This window comes from Odontesthes bonariensis, chromosome 9 (genome assembly GCF_027942865.1).
Source record: "Odontesthes bonariensis isolate fOdoBon6 chromosome 9, fOdoBon6.hap1, whole genome shotgun sequence".
In the NCBI taxonomy this organism is placed as follows: domain Eukaryota; kingdom Metazoa; phylum Chordata; class Actinopteri; order Atheriniformes; family Atherinopsidae; genus Odontesthes; species Odontesthes bonariensis.
The window spans coordinates 7,416,682-7,433,417 of NC_134514.1; the positions used below are offsets into that span (position 1 = coordinate 7,416,682).

Sequence of the window (16,736 nt, forward strand, 5' to 3'; positions counted from 1 at the left end):
GCATACAGGTCAGCAGAACATGGTAGTAAGGATTACATTCAGACTGTTGGTGGGAGTTGGCAAAGTTGCATTCAAACAAAACACAATGGTAAAGTTCTTCTCATGTAAGTAAGTAGGTAAAGTTTAGTTCTATAGCACCTTTCTCAGATAAAAATCACAAAGACTACCTCTCAGCTTTTGTTAAAGATCCCACATTGTCCGACACAAACATATTAGTTGTCTAACGGGTTTTTGGTTGGGATCTAGTCACCCTACTGATTTTGTTAATAATATTTAAGTCTCGTAAAAAATATTATGGACACACTAACAAAGTTGAAACCTTTATCTTTAGCGGGCGGACATTTTAGGAGGGGAGACAGCAACCCAGTGCTGCTCCCCAAAAAATACACTACATCACTATCTTGAATTTAATTGCAATCCCTGTGTTATATCTTTTAAGTGAATATTTATTTATTTGTTTATATGTTAAGTGGAACTCAATAAAATGAGTAGCATCAACAATCTGCGGTTTACTGGACGGAGTAGGACCTCTGTCATTCATCAGCTGAGCTGACAGTTGTAGACTAACTTTTCCATGTGGTGCATTGTTTTACCACACATGTTTTTTTTTTCTGCACAATGCTGGAAATACTTATTGTTTTTGTTACCCTTGCACGGATTCCAAAATATAATAGCTTTGTTGTGGTCTCAACAGTGCATTTGGGTTCACTGTCAAATCCAGCCCAATTTAGACTTCTTTTCAACAGTTGATGGAGCACACATTGGAAATGCAGCAGCAGCTGCAGAATGACCACCACTGTGTGGTATTCATGCAGTGCCAGGACAGGCAAGACAATGCTCTCATGCTGAAAGAAGGCTCTGAAAATAGTATTAGAATGTGTTTTATGACAGAAAATGTGAAGCCTGGAATAAAATGGTATGAAATGGCTTTTAAAGATGTTTCCTTTTGCAACAGTCCACTGTTTTGTATTCTTTTCGGTCCAAAATTAAGATTAAAAACTTTCCTTCCATATATATATATATATATATATATATATATATATATATATATATATAAACATGTGTATGTATGTGTGTTTGAGCAGATCGTTTGGCATCGATCAAGTCTCTGTGTCCTCACTCTCACTGCTAGTTTCTTTTTCGGCTGCTTTTTTTCCCCGAAGTTCAATCTCGCAGCATCAATTACTCAAAGAGCACCTACCCTGACACTGTTATTTCTCTTCTTGTCTGCAGAGAAGCCATTGCCACAGGGTCCCCCAGGTGGTGTTATCGGGATCCTTGGAGGTGTCGTTGCCATTGGACTCATCGTTGGTGCGGCTGTTACTGTTTTCATGGTCCATCGGCGGCAGCAGAAGACTCGCACTGAGACAGATAATGACCTGTGAGTACCAAGCCTGTGCCAGAGAATATTACAGGGGGCTGGACAGGTTGCAAGATTAGGTGTGCACCCATGGTCAGTCTGTAAGAGGAAAACACTCTGATAACGACAGCACACTTTTTGTGTCTGGAGACAGAAGAACATCCTGCAAACTTGTCTCAGTCTCGTTCTCATTTATTCTGGGAGCCAATAATTTAATTTCCTTTACATCTCTTAGTGAAAATTATTGCATTTGCTCCCATATTAGAAATAAAGAGAAAAAGCAAGTGGCATCTTCATTTCCTAGAGCACATAGAATCAATGATTATGCCTATTAAAAGATTTCCTGATTGTAATGTGGGCTGTACTGAGCCCATTTCCTATGAAAGCACTATTGTTTTAATCAGGACTGATGACAGGAGCATGTCCTGCAGTCTCTTCTTGGAAGAGGTTCGCCTGCATCAGATGGCTCTAATATCATATATGAAGGAAAGTATATTTCCCAGGATTCTTGAGTGCTGGAGTTCCAGCTGTCACTCTGCTTCTAGACTTTATTTGGAGACACAATTGAAGAGTAATGCTAGGAATTTTTTTCAGGGACAGTTCTGAGTAGATGAAAGATTTGATGAGTGAAAACATTTTTTTTTACCTTTGATGCAGTAATTAATTTATCTACTGAAGGGGCTTCAAAGACAGATTTAGACCCTGTAACTCTGGTTTTGTTTACCGCTGCAACTCCTCTTCCTGCTAACCTGGCAATTTTGTTGTGCCTGCAAACCAGGGAGCATAACATTTTTTAACATTACATTTTATCACATTATGTTCATTTAGCAGCTGCTGCCCAGACACAGAGGGGGAAATCGACCTCTGGGTGCAGCTGAGAAAAGGAGGAGCAACACAGCTGTGAAAATCTAAAATATATTTTTTGTGTGAGCTCTCCACTATCCAAATCTTTTCCCACTGAAGCAAGAGGGAAGCATTTCAAAGTCCTACTAATTACCTTTTCGAAAATCATGACAGATAGATCAGCGGTTACCAAGGTTTCCATGATGCTCGTGTGTACATGGGTACCAAAATCAACTGAGCTTTGGGGGAATGCAGAATGAGCATTTATCAACCATGAAAAATTAAGTTTATTTGAAGCCCCCCTCACATATACAGAGATGTTCTGCTGGGTTTTGGTCTCCATCTGCTATATATATAAATATATATATATATATATATATATATATATATATACATATATATATGGGGGCTGCAAGTCCAACTCTGAGACCCAGAAACTACATCACTTCTACTCTCTTAGCAGAGCTTCTCAAGACAGATAAATCACACAGACTCTTACCATTCCCATTGCTTTCTGTCTCTTTCTTCCTCCCTGCTAATCTGTCTTTGTTTCTCACTCTGATGCTGAAGTAACTGCTCTCTGTTTCCCGCTCCACTCCCTCAGCATTGCTGTTGCTGCTGTTGCTGATAGTTGTGTGACACAGGCTCCAGAGAAGCCAGAGTCCCCCACAAGGAAAGTAGAGGCACCTGACCCCAGTCTGTCCCCTGCTGATCCCTGTCCTCCTGGATCCTCTATTCTGTTGCCTGCATGTAATGGTGGCCTGCAAGTGACATACTTGAGCACACCCCTGTGAGCGCTGAAAGAAGCAAACTTTCATCGAACATGTGTTAGAAAAACACTGGACTGGAAATTCACGGAAAATAAGAAATTTTGTTTGGAATGCATTTTCTCCATTGAGACTTTTGAACTGAAATTGATATGTCTCTATTTGATGCATAACAACAACAAAAAAAAAAAAAAACATTCAGCTCTGTCAAATAGTGACAATGCAGTTTGATAAACTATCACTGAAAAAGAAGCTGGAGGAAAACAGTGCCAAAACTAACTACACCTCATCAAAAACACCAAGATGAAATATCCAGCTTCACTTCATCAGATTCATGGAGCTTGTACAGAATTCAACAATAAGACCAGATGAAATTTAAAACACATATCAAATTTTTAATCAAAGGCAAATCTGTGAGCTTATGGTGGCTCTGGTTTCCATAAGCTGACAATCCAAATCAATGCCTTTGTCAACAGATCACATTGTCCCAACTCTCCTTCACCTCTGGCTCTTTTCTATCCTTTTGTGTGCATGATTCTCATCAAATATGCATGACAAGAGTTGTTGTTGTGTCAGTACTGTAATTGTTGTCGTTGTTTCCCTCTAGTTCGGCATGGAATGCTTAATGTTGTGAAATGTGATTCAAAGCTCTTTGTGTCTATTTCCTGTGGCTTGTCATCAAAACATGTTCAGTGTCTTATGAGGAAACTGTTTACTTTTTTAAAATTGAAATATCTAATTACATGAATGCTGATAAGTTGCAATGAGAGATTGTATTTGGTATATATTAAATGCTGAGAGTCACTGCAAAAGATTCAGCGTTATATGCGAGGGTCTAATGTCAGGGTAAAGGGGAAGCATTTAGCGAGACTGTTTAATTCTGCATGTTGATGAGCTGTTAATCAAGCTTGGGCATTTGATAACATGCCTGACTGCACCGCCAGTCACGCCTCTGTTTGCCCCCACAAAGCAGCACATGATGTGACTCAAAATTGGTCAATCCTAATAAATCACTGGCCCCTTTTAGAGCTGCCCTGGCACAATAGTCAACTGATTATCAAAATAGATGGGTATTGTCAAAGGCGATGTTCTCAGAGTAATGTGTTCATTGCTTTGTGTTTTGGCCGAGCATGATGTATGACCCCCAAAATATGGAAAAGCGGCGCCAATTGTGTCACTGTGGAAAAAATTAATCCACTGGTTGTGATGAGCAGCTGGTCTTCACACTGTTGTAAATACGAGCTGGAATAAATCACTTTGATGCCAACTTCCTATCCACATTTACAACAATATCTGAGAAGAATCACATGCAGAATCCAAAACTGACGTTCAGTTTGAAGCAGCAATTCAACAGATCACATATCTTTAAAAAGAAAAAATGTTCCCACCTTGTTGGCTTGAAATGGTTTCCCAGGACTGAAATGTAGAATTGCTGTTCTTTTGGAGAACATTTGATTCAGATGATTTTGGCAGAAGTGAATTGTAGAGACGTGATCTGTTCTTGTGTATTTTTGATTTTTAGAAACTGGTCACCATTGCTTTTCATCACTGCTGTGTGGAGACCTTTTAAAAGTGACAAATGATGATTATTGTCGGTCACCCTCTTGCTTTAAGCTGTAACCAAAGTAGGACTGTCTCTATTGTCTGTCTGAGTCTTTCAACGTGGACTGTTGTGAATTTAAATCTTTCATTATTGTTGTCAGAAAGAAAAAAATGGTGCTTGGTATCTTAGAGGATGTTATATGCAGTACTACTGTCAACAGCAGTCACCTATATTTACCTGTTTTTTGTAAAGCAGTCTATGTATTCTGGTAACTATGACTAAGGTGTTAAAAGGCTGTGGAAATTGACCGATTGTGTATAAATGTAAAGTGAAATGTTCTAAAAAAGCAAAGCTTTCCTTCAGCAAAAGAAATAGTTTTTGATAAACTTATCAAAGAAAAAAGAACTCACTTTGTTTCATTCTTGTTTTTTCTTCTTTATTCTCTTGTGAGAGAAGAAAAGCTGAGCTCTGCAGAGTAAACGTTGTCTGCCGTTTGAAAAAGATTGCAGCTAGACAAAGCATGAAAGTAATTGCCTCCTAAAGATCAAATCACATTTATCCCGTCTTGCAATTAAAAGTATCATTAGCATTTAAATTGCCAAATAAGATTGTGATCAACAAAAATCAATGAGAGCACCAAGGATCAGCTTCAGCACTTTATGTTGTTTTCATACGGCTCTTCAGTCCAAACGCTTCTGGGGGATGCGACACTTTCCTTTCTCACCTTGTAGTGGACAACAGGAGTGTTATAGTGAGAGACATTCAAACTCTGATTATATGAGGACAAAAACATCCCATCACTGACCCAAAATGATCTAAAGGGAATCTTTTTTGTGAGTGCATTGTAAAAGTCATTTTCTTTGCTGTAAATCTTCCCTCACAGATTACTCTTCTCAATTTAAGGATTAGTTATGTTTTCTCCTCGTTATCCCCCTTCAATCTCCCTTTAAGCTGCCCTGAGCCTTTTGTGGCCAACAGAGCGAGGAGCTGCAAGGTCCTCAAGGTGGATGTCTGGGTAGGACACAATGGAAACTTGAATGTAGCTTATAGTTCTCGCCCACTGCTTTCTGCTCCCAACAGGCTTGTCCTGCTTGTCAGCTTTCATTTGTGTCTGCGTCTCGCAGAGCCAACGCCCCATGCTGCCAGCATCGCATTCAGCACGAAGGAAGTCAGTGTGATCCCACAGCTGAGAAGCACATGAGATGATCAAGCCGAGTAGAGCATCACTGTGTATGACTAATGACTGATCCAGTCAACATTAAGTAGGAAATAATAGCTATAATTATAATAGCTGCAGACACAATTCTGTGGTGCATTACATTTCAGTCACCATATATAACAATATACACATTTAGGAAAAAACTATCTTAACAATAATTCCTATTTACAGGCTCTCAGTCTCAGACTATCAATAGATACAGGAAACTAGTACTTCCTTCATTTGTTCTGTACATTTCCCCTCACATCTTTTAATTCTCAGTTGCAGTCTGAAGTAAACAAAAGGTTTTGTGGAAAGGTTCAATGATTTTTTTTTCAACAACATTCACGATGGAAGAAAATATTTATGTATTTAAGATCAAAGGCTAATCTTTTTCAGTAGAAGCTCAGTGCTGCGCAGTATTACTATGAAGAGGAAGGCATTCACCTGTGGAAACCCAGTTTCATAACGACACACGTACTGGAGACATCGGTCCACAGCAAAGACAAAAGAAAGACAAATTGTATGAGTTAGATCAATTGTTCTGTTCAATCTAGGTTCTGCTGTTACACATTAAAGACCAGCAAAAGTCCCCAAACACAACACTGAGATGCATTACATGCTTCTTCTGTCTGCCCTGAATGAAGTGCATACATGTCCGTGTCCTCACTATCACTCGTAGTGGGACTCATCAGCCAACAGAGCGGCGAATAAAGGGGAAACTTGTTTCTTCTCCAGCAGTAAGCCCAACTCTTCACGTGGCCCCACCACTTCTTAAGGTGACAGGAAGTCATGCTCATTTCAAGTATTTGAGAAAAAGACTTGAATGTACACCACATTCCAAAGCTCACAATTGTGATAGACTGTAAAATAAATGTTTCGCACCAGACCAATGTACTGTGACTATTTCCCGTTTTATTGTAACCTTGGGCTTTCAGTGAATTAATCATTATCGGAATTAGTCCATAACTTACTTATTTTTAAATGTGATGTTGTCACAAAAAAATCAATTCTACTCCAAATTGTGAAGCATGATCATGCGTTTATTTCGCATATCTAAATTCAACAGATTCTTAGTTTGCATGTGTTGCCCATACACATATATATTACATGCTAATTCTTTGCAGGCACTACATTTGGTGTCACCTTTGAATTATGGCAGAATAAGGAGCAATACTCCAACATGAATTACATTCTGCACCTGCTGAATACTGAAGGAGGGAGAAAAGAAAAACAGTAGGAAATCATGACGAGTTGATAACGCTCGCTAATTAAATAGCTGAGCTCTGATATGGCAGTGATGTGCTGAAAAGAAGTCTTTTAATAATGTGGCTTGAATTTGCCAAATTGCTGCCTTTGTTTCTCATTATATCGACACACCAGACTGTGTCACAGTATGTAACTGATCTGCAACATTAGTTCAACTTGATCACCAACAATAAAAAGAATGAACATTTCTTAGGCAAGGTGGAATACAACTGAATTATCTTCAGATATTCATATCAATATTTTATGATGAAAACAAACAGTGTATCTTCACAATAAATCTGTAGGATTGTCTGTAGGATGGAGATGAGGCGTAACTTGAGTTACACAGCACACACACAAACTGTATATTTATCTTGGCGTCTGCTCGTCTGAGCATTAGCCTGTTGTCTGTTTGTATACTCTGCACACATAGCACTTCATCAAACACTGTTGCTACTTCCTGGCCCTTTCTCCCGGTATTGTGTCAAACAGTAGCGACAGCCTATGCACCGACAGTCTCCCGAGGCTGCTTGTGTGTAACGTCATTACAAATGTTGCTGGATTCAATCAAAATAGGGAGGTATGACAGAGAGAATGCGGTTGCCGTGGGATGGTAGTTATAAGACGTGGGAATATCCTCATATTGGTCATATTTAATAAGCCACTCTGCATGTGAGGCCCCAACACAGTACCTATTTGAACATGCTACCTTGCAATCAAATGTAATCATCAGACACCACATTTGGAGGAACTGTAGGTCAACATTTTGCAGCAGGATCTGAATGCAAGTGTTGCATCTTGCATAAATAATGCATGATTTCATACTACTTGGATAAATCTGTCGAATCTTGATGATGCCACGAAAGACAGTTAATATTGTGTCAAGCTGGGTGCTGCTACATGTCATTTGTTATGACAGGACATGAGGACTTCATTATTTTTCTACTTCGGCACACTGAAAGAAAAGTCATCATTTTCTGTATCATTGTAAGGCGGAGAGAGGCTGAATTTATTTTATATCACACATTCATCAACAGAAAATGATCTTGTCAGCTGCCAAAGCTTTTTTTTTTAAGTTTTCACCTTTATCAGAATCCAGTCAATCAGAAGCAGTGGGTTTAAATACTTTCTAATGAGCATGCTGCTGTACCTGCGGAAACCGTATTTCCACAAGCCTTGCAATTATCTGTCTGAGAAAAAAAGAAGGCGCTGCGATGTAGAAGCGGTGATGTGCTGCACGCTGCCTTTCTGTGCATTCGCTGTGCCTCACTGCCGCAGGCAGGCTGAGCAGGGTGCCACATGAATCTGGCAGTGGCACAGCAGCCCTGTCTGGAGACAAGGTGATACGGACTGGAAATAATGAGCGTGAAAGAAAGAGTTAAGAGGTGCACTCATGCACAAATTTTCTGCACATTAAAACGCCAGCATGGCCTTGCAGAAAGGTCATGTTATTCAATAAGGATGTGAACCAGTGCGAATGGGAGGCAGGAGGAGCTGGAGATAATGCATGTAGGTACACAGTTCTGTGTCTGTGCTCCACTTCATTATCTTTGATCACTCCTGATATCATGTCAGAGTACAACAGATGACATCTGACTGCCTGCATGTCGGAGGGAAGGGTTGTTCTTTGTAACCATTCTGTATTAGCAACCCTTCTGCTTTCCTGTCTGAAACAATTATCCAGATATGTTTCAAACTTTTTCAGCATCGAGCTTTCAGTCTTTCTTGTCCACGATTCATATATTATGTTTTATTGTCATATCAGTGACTATGTGCTGGAGTGGCTTTTAGCTCCAATGAAAATGACATTGTTGATTTGAAGAAAACCCTTTAAAATGCGAGCTTATGAATAGGCAAAGGTGTTTTGCCAGGTGTGTCATCAGGGGAGCAGGGTGAGATTAGAGATGTTAGTACAAGGGATTCAGAGAAAGTTAAAGAGCAGAAGGTGCCAGCTGTGGATGATATGTCAAACAAAGAGTCACTGCACAGTAGGCAGGGTGTTTGTCCACATGGCATTGGATGAGACTCAGCCAGCCCTGAGGACTTGACTCACTCATGCCCTTCTCCCCACCCCCCTATACCCCCTCCATTCCCATCTCCTCACCTCAGTGTTCAATTACAGCCTGCTCTCATTAGCACAGTGTCTCTCCAGCGAGAGCCTTTGAAAGGGCAGGGATGGCTGCCGCTGCAACAAAGTCACCAACACGAGATCTATCAAAATCCAAGGAAAGAGTGAAAAAGGCAAGTGCAGGCAGGACTTCTCATTATAGAGTGCTGTAGAAGGTGAGGGACGTAAAGAGCGGCAGTCCCTTACTGTGCTGAGTGTCATGTTGTCTTTTCACTCTCTTAACAGGACTGACCTCCCACCTGCCCACAAGCCAGCCCCTCCTCCACCCAAAAAGAAGAATAGTGACATGAAGGGACACTTGACATCTGACGACATCCAAGTAAGATCTCCCTCTTCCTCATTTCTATGTGTTCTCGTTCCATCTGGCTGAACTTGTCAGAATTCTGTCTGAAATATCTACAATTTCGTCACAATTCTGAGTGAAACTTAATTCCAATTATAAGCAGAAAGTGAAAAGTCGACTCCAGAACATGGAGCAGTACCTTTACACATCTATGAGTGGAATAAAGCCTTAATATGGCCAAAATTTACTCTTTCCTTTTTCTTGAAAATATATTTTTATCGACATCAACTTGACTTTATGGTTAAGGTTTGAATGTTTGTGCTGTGAAAATCTTCTCTCTTCTCCCCCGTATTTACAGTGAACATAAAGTGTGTTCAATGCACTTACAGTACGTGCAGCTGAAGGTACCTGAGTATCTTAAAAAAAACAACATCTTACATGACATATAAACATCAGCCATGAAGGGAAATATAAATTATAAATATCAAATATCAAAAAGAACGCTTTTGCAGAGTTGAAAGCATATCCAGAAAGTTTTTTTTAGACTAAAACATGTGCACAGAGGGGTTGTATGTTGACAACTACATAGTTCTTTTTTTTTTTTTTTAACTTTATTGCCTTTATCAAACTTGCAGGCAATACAAACACAGACATACATTCAATTAAAAAATACACAGGAAGACAAATAAGAAAACACATAAAAACAAAACCAATTACAAAAACTGAGATAACAAAACAAAACAGACAAACAAAAAGGTCACCTTGTCATTAAATGTTATACATCACTTGATTGTACAAAGATTATACTTGATTATACTTTGCATAGTTCTTATCATTGAACTGATTTAAAGGAGAAGTTCATTCTTTTTAAACCTGGACCTTATTTCTGGCATAAAATAAGTTCATCTACTCACCGATAACAGTTTGGTGAAAGTCGGCGTCCTTCGGAAGATATTTAGATCAATCCATCAATATCCATATAACGGGAGAGAACAGGAAATAGACAATGCAGCCTCTAAATAAGGCATTATCTGTCTTTGTTTCACCAATACTTTAAGAAGAATGAATGAATGAATACGTACTATTGCACTGTTAGCTCAGAGCTGCCGTGTTGTTGTTATTGGGGGCTATCGAGGGGCTTATCGGGAGCTTTCTACACATGCATCTACTGGGATGACGTCATCAACCCGCGCCGCTGCAGCACAGCTCATTCACTCTGTGCTCTGTGACGGTCGGCTAACTTCACACGGAGTTTGCTGCTGCTAGTTTTGTGAAACATGGCGGGATATTTATCAGATTTTGACGATGTGGACGACGACTTTGAGTACGATGGACGTCGTTACCGGAGTAACCCCGGATATCCCGGGATAACAACCACACGGTTCATTCATTCATTCGTCTTAAAGTATTGGTGAAATAAAGACAGATAATGCATAATTTAGAGGCTGTATTGTCTCTGCCCTGTTCTTTCCCGTTGTATGGATATACACGGATCTTGAGGGATCTAAATTTCATCCGACTTTCACCAAACTGTTATCGGTGAGTAGATGAACATATTTTATGCCAGAAATGAGGTCCTGGTTTAAAAAAAAAAAAAAAGAACTTCCCCTTTAAGTGTGTTTATTCATTTAGTTTAATTCTGACCTCGGTAAGTGAGAGGCAATAAACGCTTTGTTTTACACCCGTATTCGAACCAATATTGACTGGCTTTGTGAGGAAATCTACTAAAAAGAATTTATGAGGACACTCATCTGGGGCAAACAAAACATTCACCCACACTGAAAAGACTGCTGCTCAGTCCCTGGCAGTGATTCTGTCTAAATGTAGAAGTTTGAATGGTTGTGTGGACACCACATGTTCCAGTTGTCCCGTCAGATCCTGGCATATTTAAAAGGAAGCAGGTGAAAGCATGTCCCCAAAATCTATACTACATTATTAACAAAAAAAAAAAAGTGACAGGATTGAGCATTCTCAAAACAGACTGCAGTAATCGTGTTTGAGTTATTTTTTAACATGCTTTCATCTGGAAAAGATTAAGACTAATTATGCATGGCCAACAGAGCCAAAAGCACATTTGAAAACAAAGAAGAGCTGTATCATTTTAGAAAATTATACATGTTGAGAAAAAAACCAGGTATACTATAAACAGTGTCGGCTAAGTATAATCATTTTGTTGTAGGGAGCATTAAAAGAGGCCACTTGTGTCCTCCCTTGAAACTACGACTTAAACATAAACTGTTCGAGATTCTCACTCCAATTTCAAAACTTTCATTGTTACACTGATTCTGTATAGCTTCGTGTTGATGTCAAGATACTTGTGTGGGTTTCAAACTACTATGAACGAGAATGCAGCTTTGTTGTCATGGACACAGTAATTCTCAGATAATGGTGGACTGATTTTCTGATTTAAATCACGAAACATAATAATTCCAAGAAGTCCTCAGACAGCAGGGATGATGGAAGAGCAGCACAAATGCAAGAGTGCAATAGCTTTTTCTTATTTACTTATTATTTAGAGTTTTTTTGAAGATTGTTTCTTTTTCAGTTTCTGTTTTGGTTGAGTTTGATCAACAACAAAAAAAAAAGACTGCTTGGTTAGGTTTAGGCACTAAACACTTTTAGAGGGGTTTACAGTCATGGTATATGCAGCCTGACATTACCAGACTAAAGTTGATTTAATTCATGGTGTTTCACAGAAGTGGTGGTGTTGTCATCTAAGCTCAAGACAAAAAGTAAAATAGCTACATTGGTCCACCACACAAAAGGCTGCAGAGTCACATTAAAGGCTACAAAAAGTGTGTGATGACTCGATCTTATTGATCAATTTCCATTTTTTAAATACACAGACACAGCTAATGTTTCACTACGTGATTATGTTGAACATCGACATCTTTACACACGATGACGTATACATTACAAGTTTCACAAACAGTTTTCACTGAGACAGTCCAGTAGATTTTAAACAAATGTAAAGCGCGTCCAAACCTGCAGAAATGTTATAAAGTTTGCAGATTCTTTTAAGAATTGTCAAGAACTGGACTCAGCAATACTCAAAGGAAAAATGGGGAGATGAAGTGGAGATAAAATCTTATTGGATCCAGAATATTTCATGATTCACCTAAATGTTAGTTTGAGCACCTGGTGTTACCACCGCTGGGGTAGTTTTAGTTCTATGATACTCTGAAACTTGCAATCTAATTGGGGGACATCTGGAAACTGAAAGTAATTGAGAGTTTTGAAAGTGCAAGAAGTGTGTCTTTTGAGTTCTCGCACAAAATATCTGACTGTTCACTGATGATTAATAGCAAGAGGAAGCTGTAATAGACAGATTGCAGAACCTAATTTGTTCAGTTCAGTGGCTGTTCTTGCCTGAAAAGAAGCTTCACACGCATTTAAACTCACATCTGGAGGGATAAAACACAGCAAAAGAAAAACTTTGCAGCAGGTTTATGACATCACGGGTAAAGTCTGCATGAACAAACAATAATCCCTGATGCATAAAAGAGAAGCTGTTATACATATATAAGCTGTATATCATGCTCAATATACAGTACGCATATCAACAAATGAAGTGAGATTAGAATGCCAAAGTTTCAGGTGTCAATAACTGTAGCTATTATTAGTTTTGTATTGCAGCAGCTCGTGATGACCGAATCTTAGACTTTTATTCATAAATGGTCTCAATGGAAAAAGTAGGTTTTAGATGATGCACAATAAATCTAGATGTCATCTGAGCTACAGCTTCTAACAACAAGCAGAAAGCAGCACCCAAATATGTCCTGGTGGGTCATTTGCTCATGCAGGCCAAAGCATGTTAACAGTCGCGTTGTAAAAAGAAGACATTTTAGTCTAAAGATGATTGTTTCATAACCCTGACCAAATAGTTTGGATTACAAATTCTGACCAAAGCCTCTTACACACAATAACTACTTTCCATTGATTTGGTGCCAACTGAACATGCTGCTGAGTGACTTACCCTGTTGGTGCTTTTTAAGATGGAAATCCGAGTGGCTCAAACCTACTAACCTGAACCTATCACCTTCAACATAGCACAGATGCTAACAGCAGACAGTCACAGCAGCAATGGGTTCATTTAGGATGATTGGATTTCCTCTGCTACGGTTTCAGTGACAGTCGCATAGCTGCCGAACTAAGTCGTTATTTCTCAGCATGTTAGATAAATGAACAAGTGAAATTTGTTTTAACAGCTGAAACCTCTACTCTGTATCACCATAAAGCATTATTTCAAAAGTTCCCATCCACCATTGTTTATTTTTTTAGATTATTTTTAATCATAGTGCTCCATGTTTGTCCGTAAGATAAGGAGTTTTATTGCTAAAAGAAAAGCTAACACACCTAAATTAAGTGGTTAGAGGCCAAACCCTTCTGCTCAAATGGACTTTGGTATTTAATCTTCTATTAAAAATGAAGAAAGCATATAAGCATATATAAATACAGATGAATTCACAATAAAGTTGATCTTCTACATATATTTTTTGATGGCTAAATGCGTCAGAGCATTCACTTAAAGATTTTCCTGTCCACTGCTTTGAGTCTAAGGCCTTTTCAGAGACTTTGAGGGAGTTGTCACCACCTTGACGTTTTCAAGTATTTCAACTAACTGTAAACATCTATGCAAAAGTGACACATATGGTTGTATTCTGAAAAGCCTAACAAAAAACAATATGAGAGTGAAGTGAATATAATACAAACAAGTTTTATTTAAATTGATGGGAAACACAACTGTACAAAAAAACAAGTTTTAGAGGTCTTCAAACAGTGCAAGAAAACACACTATAAATGTATCTAGCCAAGACTTTTGAAGGTTGAACCTTCTAAACAAAAGTGTTGGCTGCATAAAGGTAAAAAGTGCAGTCAGAAAGGTTTTTTTGTTTTCAAACTGTAAAAAAGTAATTGTAGCCCCTTTCACACTGCCGAATAACCCGCGTTTAATTCGCGAATTTAGCGTGTCCGCTGTTGTGTTCACACTGCCGACCCGGGCTGCCGCGTCAACTCGACTCGCCTTTCGACCCGCGTCGGACCCTAGTCTTTTTGCCGAGCCGAGTTTGATGTGAACGCAATCGACGCAGGTCGGACGTGGGCGTGACGTGAGGAGTTTAAAAGACAGAATGGACAACTGATTCAGAACAACAGCGACAGGTGAGGACAAGTTTCACTCTGTTTTAGCCTACATCAAGTTGGAGACATTTTTTAATATGGCCAACTGGTGAGACAAGGAGGTCCGCGAGCTCCTCAGCCTCCGAGCAGAGGACATTATTTTCCGCCACATTTCGGGGACGGTGAAAGATGGACCTCTGCTGGAAGGGCTGGCGAGAAAGATGGGAGAGCGCGGTTTCCCACGCAGCAAGACGCACCGTAAAGTAACATCTCCATGAACTGCATTGCAAAAATGAGTTCTCAAGGTGTCCCGCCATCGTTTGTTTGAAAAATTTGATGCAGACAGGTGTATTTAACCCTACCTCCGACGCATGGCTTGTGCCTACGTCATTGTACACGCCCAGCATTTTATGTGTTTCGTGTGACGCTCTGCCACTAGGCAACGCCCCCTGAACTCGGCTTCAGGCGACACGGGTCACCCTGACACGCCAAGCGTTCACATTGCTCGACGCGGGTCGAAGGTGCAATTTGAACCCGCTAAGATAGCGGGTCGCAGTGTGAAAGGGGCTAGAGACTCCAGGCATTGTCTCTGAGAGTTGAATACAAATTAGATGGGTGTGTAACACCCCTGATTCCCCCCACCCCCCTGTCACTCTCCATGTGATAAATGTCTGTCACTGGCAGGACATTGCTGCCTTCCCCCACATGCTGGCTGAATGGGGCGTGTTCTCACCTGTGAATAGCCACTCAATCACCTGGTACTTTACATGTGAATAGCGATAGGTGTGGCCTAGGAGGCTGCTGCAGTCTGAGACTACAGAAAATCCAAAGATTTCTGTTCACTCTCTTTAAAAAGGGCCAGCTATATAATTTATTTTAATATATATATATTTGAAAACTAGAAGTTTCAAGGTTTTTAATGGTGTCACTTATATGTTTGAATGACAAAAACTCACAGAGTTACAGATGTGTTTTTGGAGATGTGTAAAAAATCCCGCCGGCGGGATTTAGAATCCAAGTTTTATAACCGCAGTGTCATTTCACAAGAACACCATTCAAGTAACCTAAAAGCGTTCCAAAGAACGCAAAAATAACACAAAAATCCTATCCAAAGAAAACTAGAAGCGGCAGAATGTCTTGAATATTTTCTCACATAGTCCGCAGTTTTGTGGGATCTGAGATAAGAACAATGGTCCAGTTAAACGGCGAGGTCAAGCTTTATCTGTTGCTCGACTCAACTGTGCAAGAAACCGCCATATTCGCATTTTGGTGATCATAAATCATCCCTTCAAATTTACAGAAGAGTTCTTCAGGCTTATTTAAATTCAAATTTAAACCTGGAAGCGGATGCTGCAGCTTTGTGGCAGAACAGCCAGGCCATCAACGTTTAATTTCACACATTACAAACACTTGGTGTAGGAGGTCAAAACTTTTATGGTCTGAACAAATGTTACCTCCACCTAAGTGCATATGAATTGTGGTGTTCAGCTCCCTATGTGACCACTCAGACATTAAATGCTTTGCCTTTTGATGTGGAAAACTTCCCAACAAGTAAGTGCATATTGACTGGCATTCAAAAGCTACTTTTGAAAGGAAGAAAAAAGTGGATCAGAAAGCATTTGTCAGCCCTTTGATCCCTTAAATTGAATGGCATAGTGGTGTGGAGTGGATATGCATTATTCAAATACTTTATATGAATATCACATATTTTTTGTTGACAGCTTCATAGTTCTGGCTTACTTTGAATTCTTTATTTATTTATATTACTTGTCATTGAAAAATTCAGACAATTGCTTAATGGAAGTTTTGGGAGCCTTCATTTGCCCTAAGAATATTAATTAACGAATTAATGTCATGAAAAACCTCTAGAGACTGTTGTGCATACTGAAATAAAACCCTTAAAAGGCACTTCGCTGCAGGGTGATTATGACAGAATTTGATGGATCCATTTGCACAGTGAGGAAAGTCTAGCTTAACCAACTAACTAGCTAAAAAGTACAATTATAGGCTGCTCTGTGGATACAATGCTTCTGTTATGTATGTAAATGTAATGATTTTTGATAAAAAAAAAAAGGAGCATAAGGTTGCAAAAGCTGTGCATTTTCATAACTGTATTTGTTCGACTACATCATGTGCCCAACTACAGACAAAAGTGCTAAAAATTCAAGCTTAAAACAATATGACACAACACAGAAATGTACATTAATGCAGTGACTTTTAGAGAGGCCCATCAGTTCCTGAGTTTAAC

The 16,736-nt window shown here is 39.4% G+C and overlaps 1 protein-coding gene across 1 annotated transcript in view; it reads left to right on the top strand.

Moving 5' to 3' along the window:
• The first annotated feature begins 767 nt into the window (after nucleotides 1-767).
• The window catches only part of LOC142389011 (uncharacterized), a 46,280-nt gene continuing 30,311 nt past the window's right edge, over nucleotides 768-16,736 (top strand). The window contains exons 1-3 of the mRNA XM_075474562.1: nucleotides 768-867; nucleotides 1,234-1,381; nucleotides 9,313-9,406. Of these exons, the coding sequence (XP_075330677.1) occupies nucleotides 768-867; nucleotides 1,234-1,381; nucleotides 9,313-9,406 (342 nt within the window). The remainder of the gene's footprint in view (nucleotides 868-1,233; nucleotides 1,382-9,312; nucleotides 9,407-16,736) is intronic.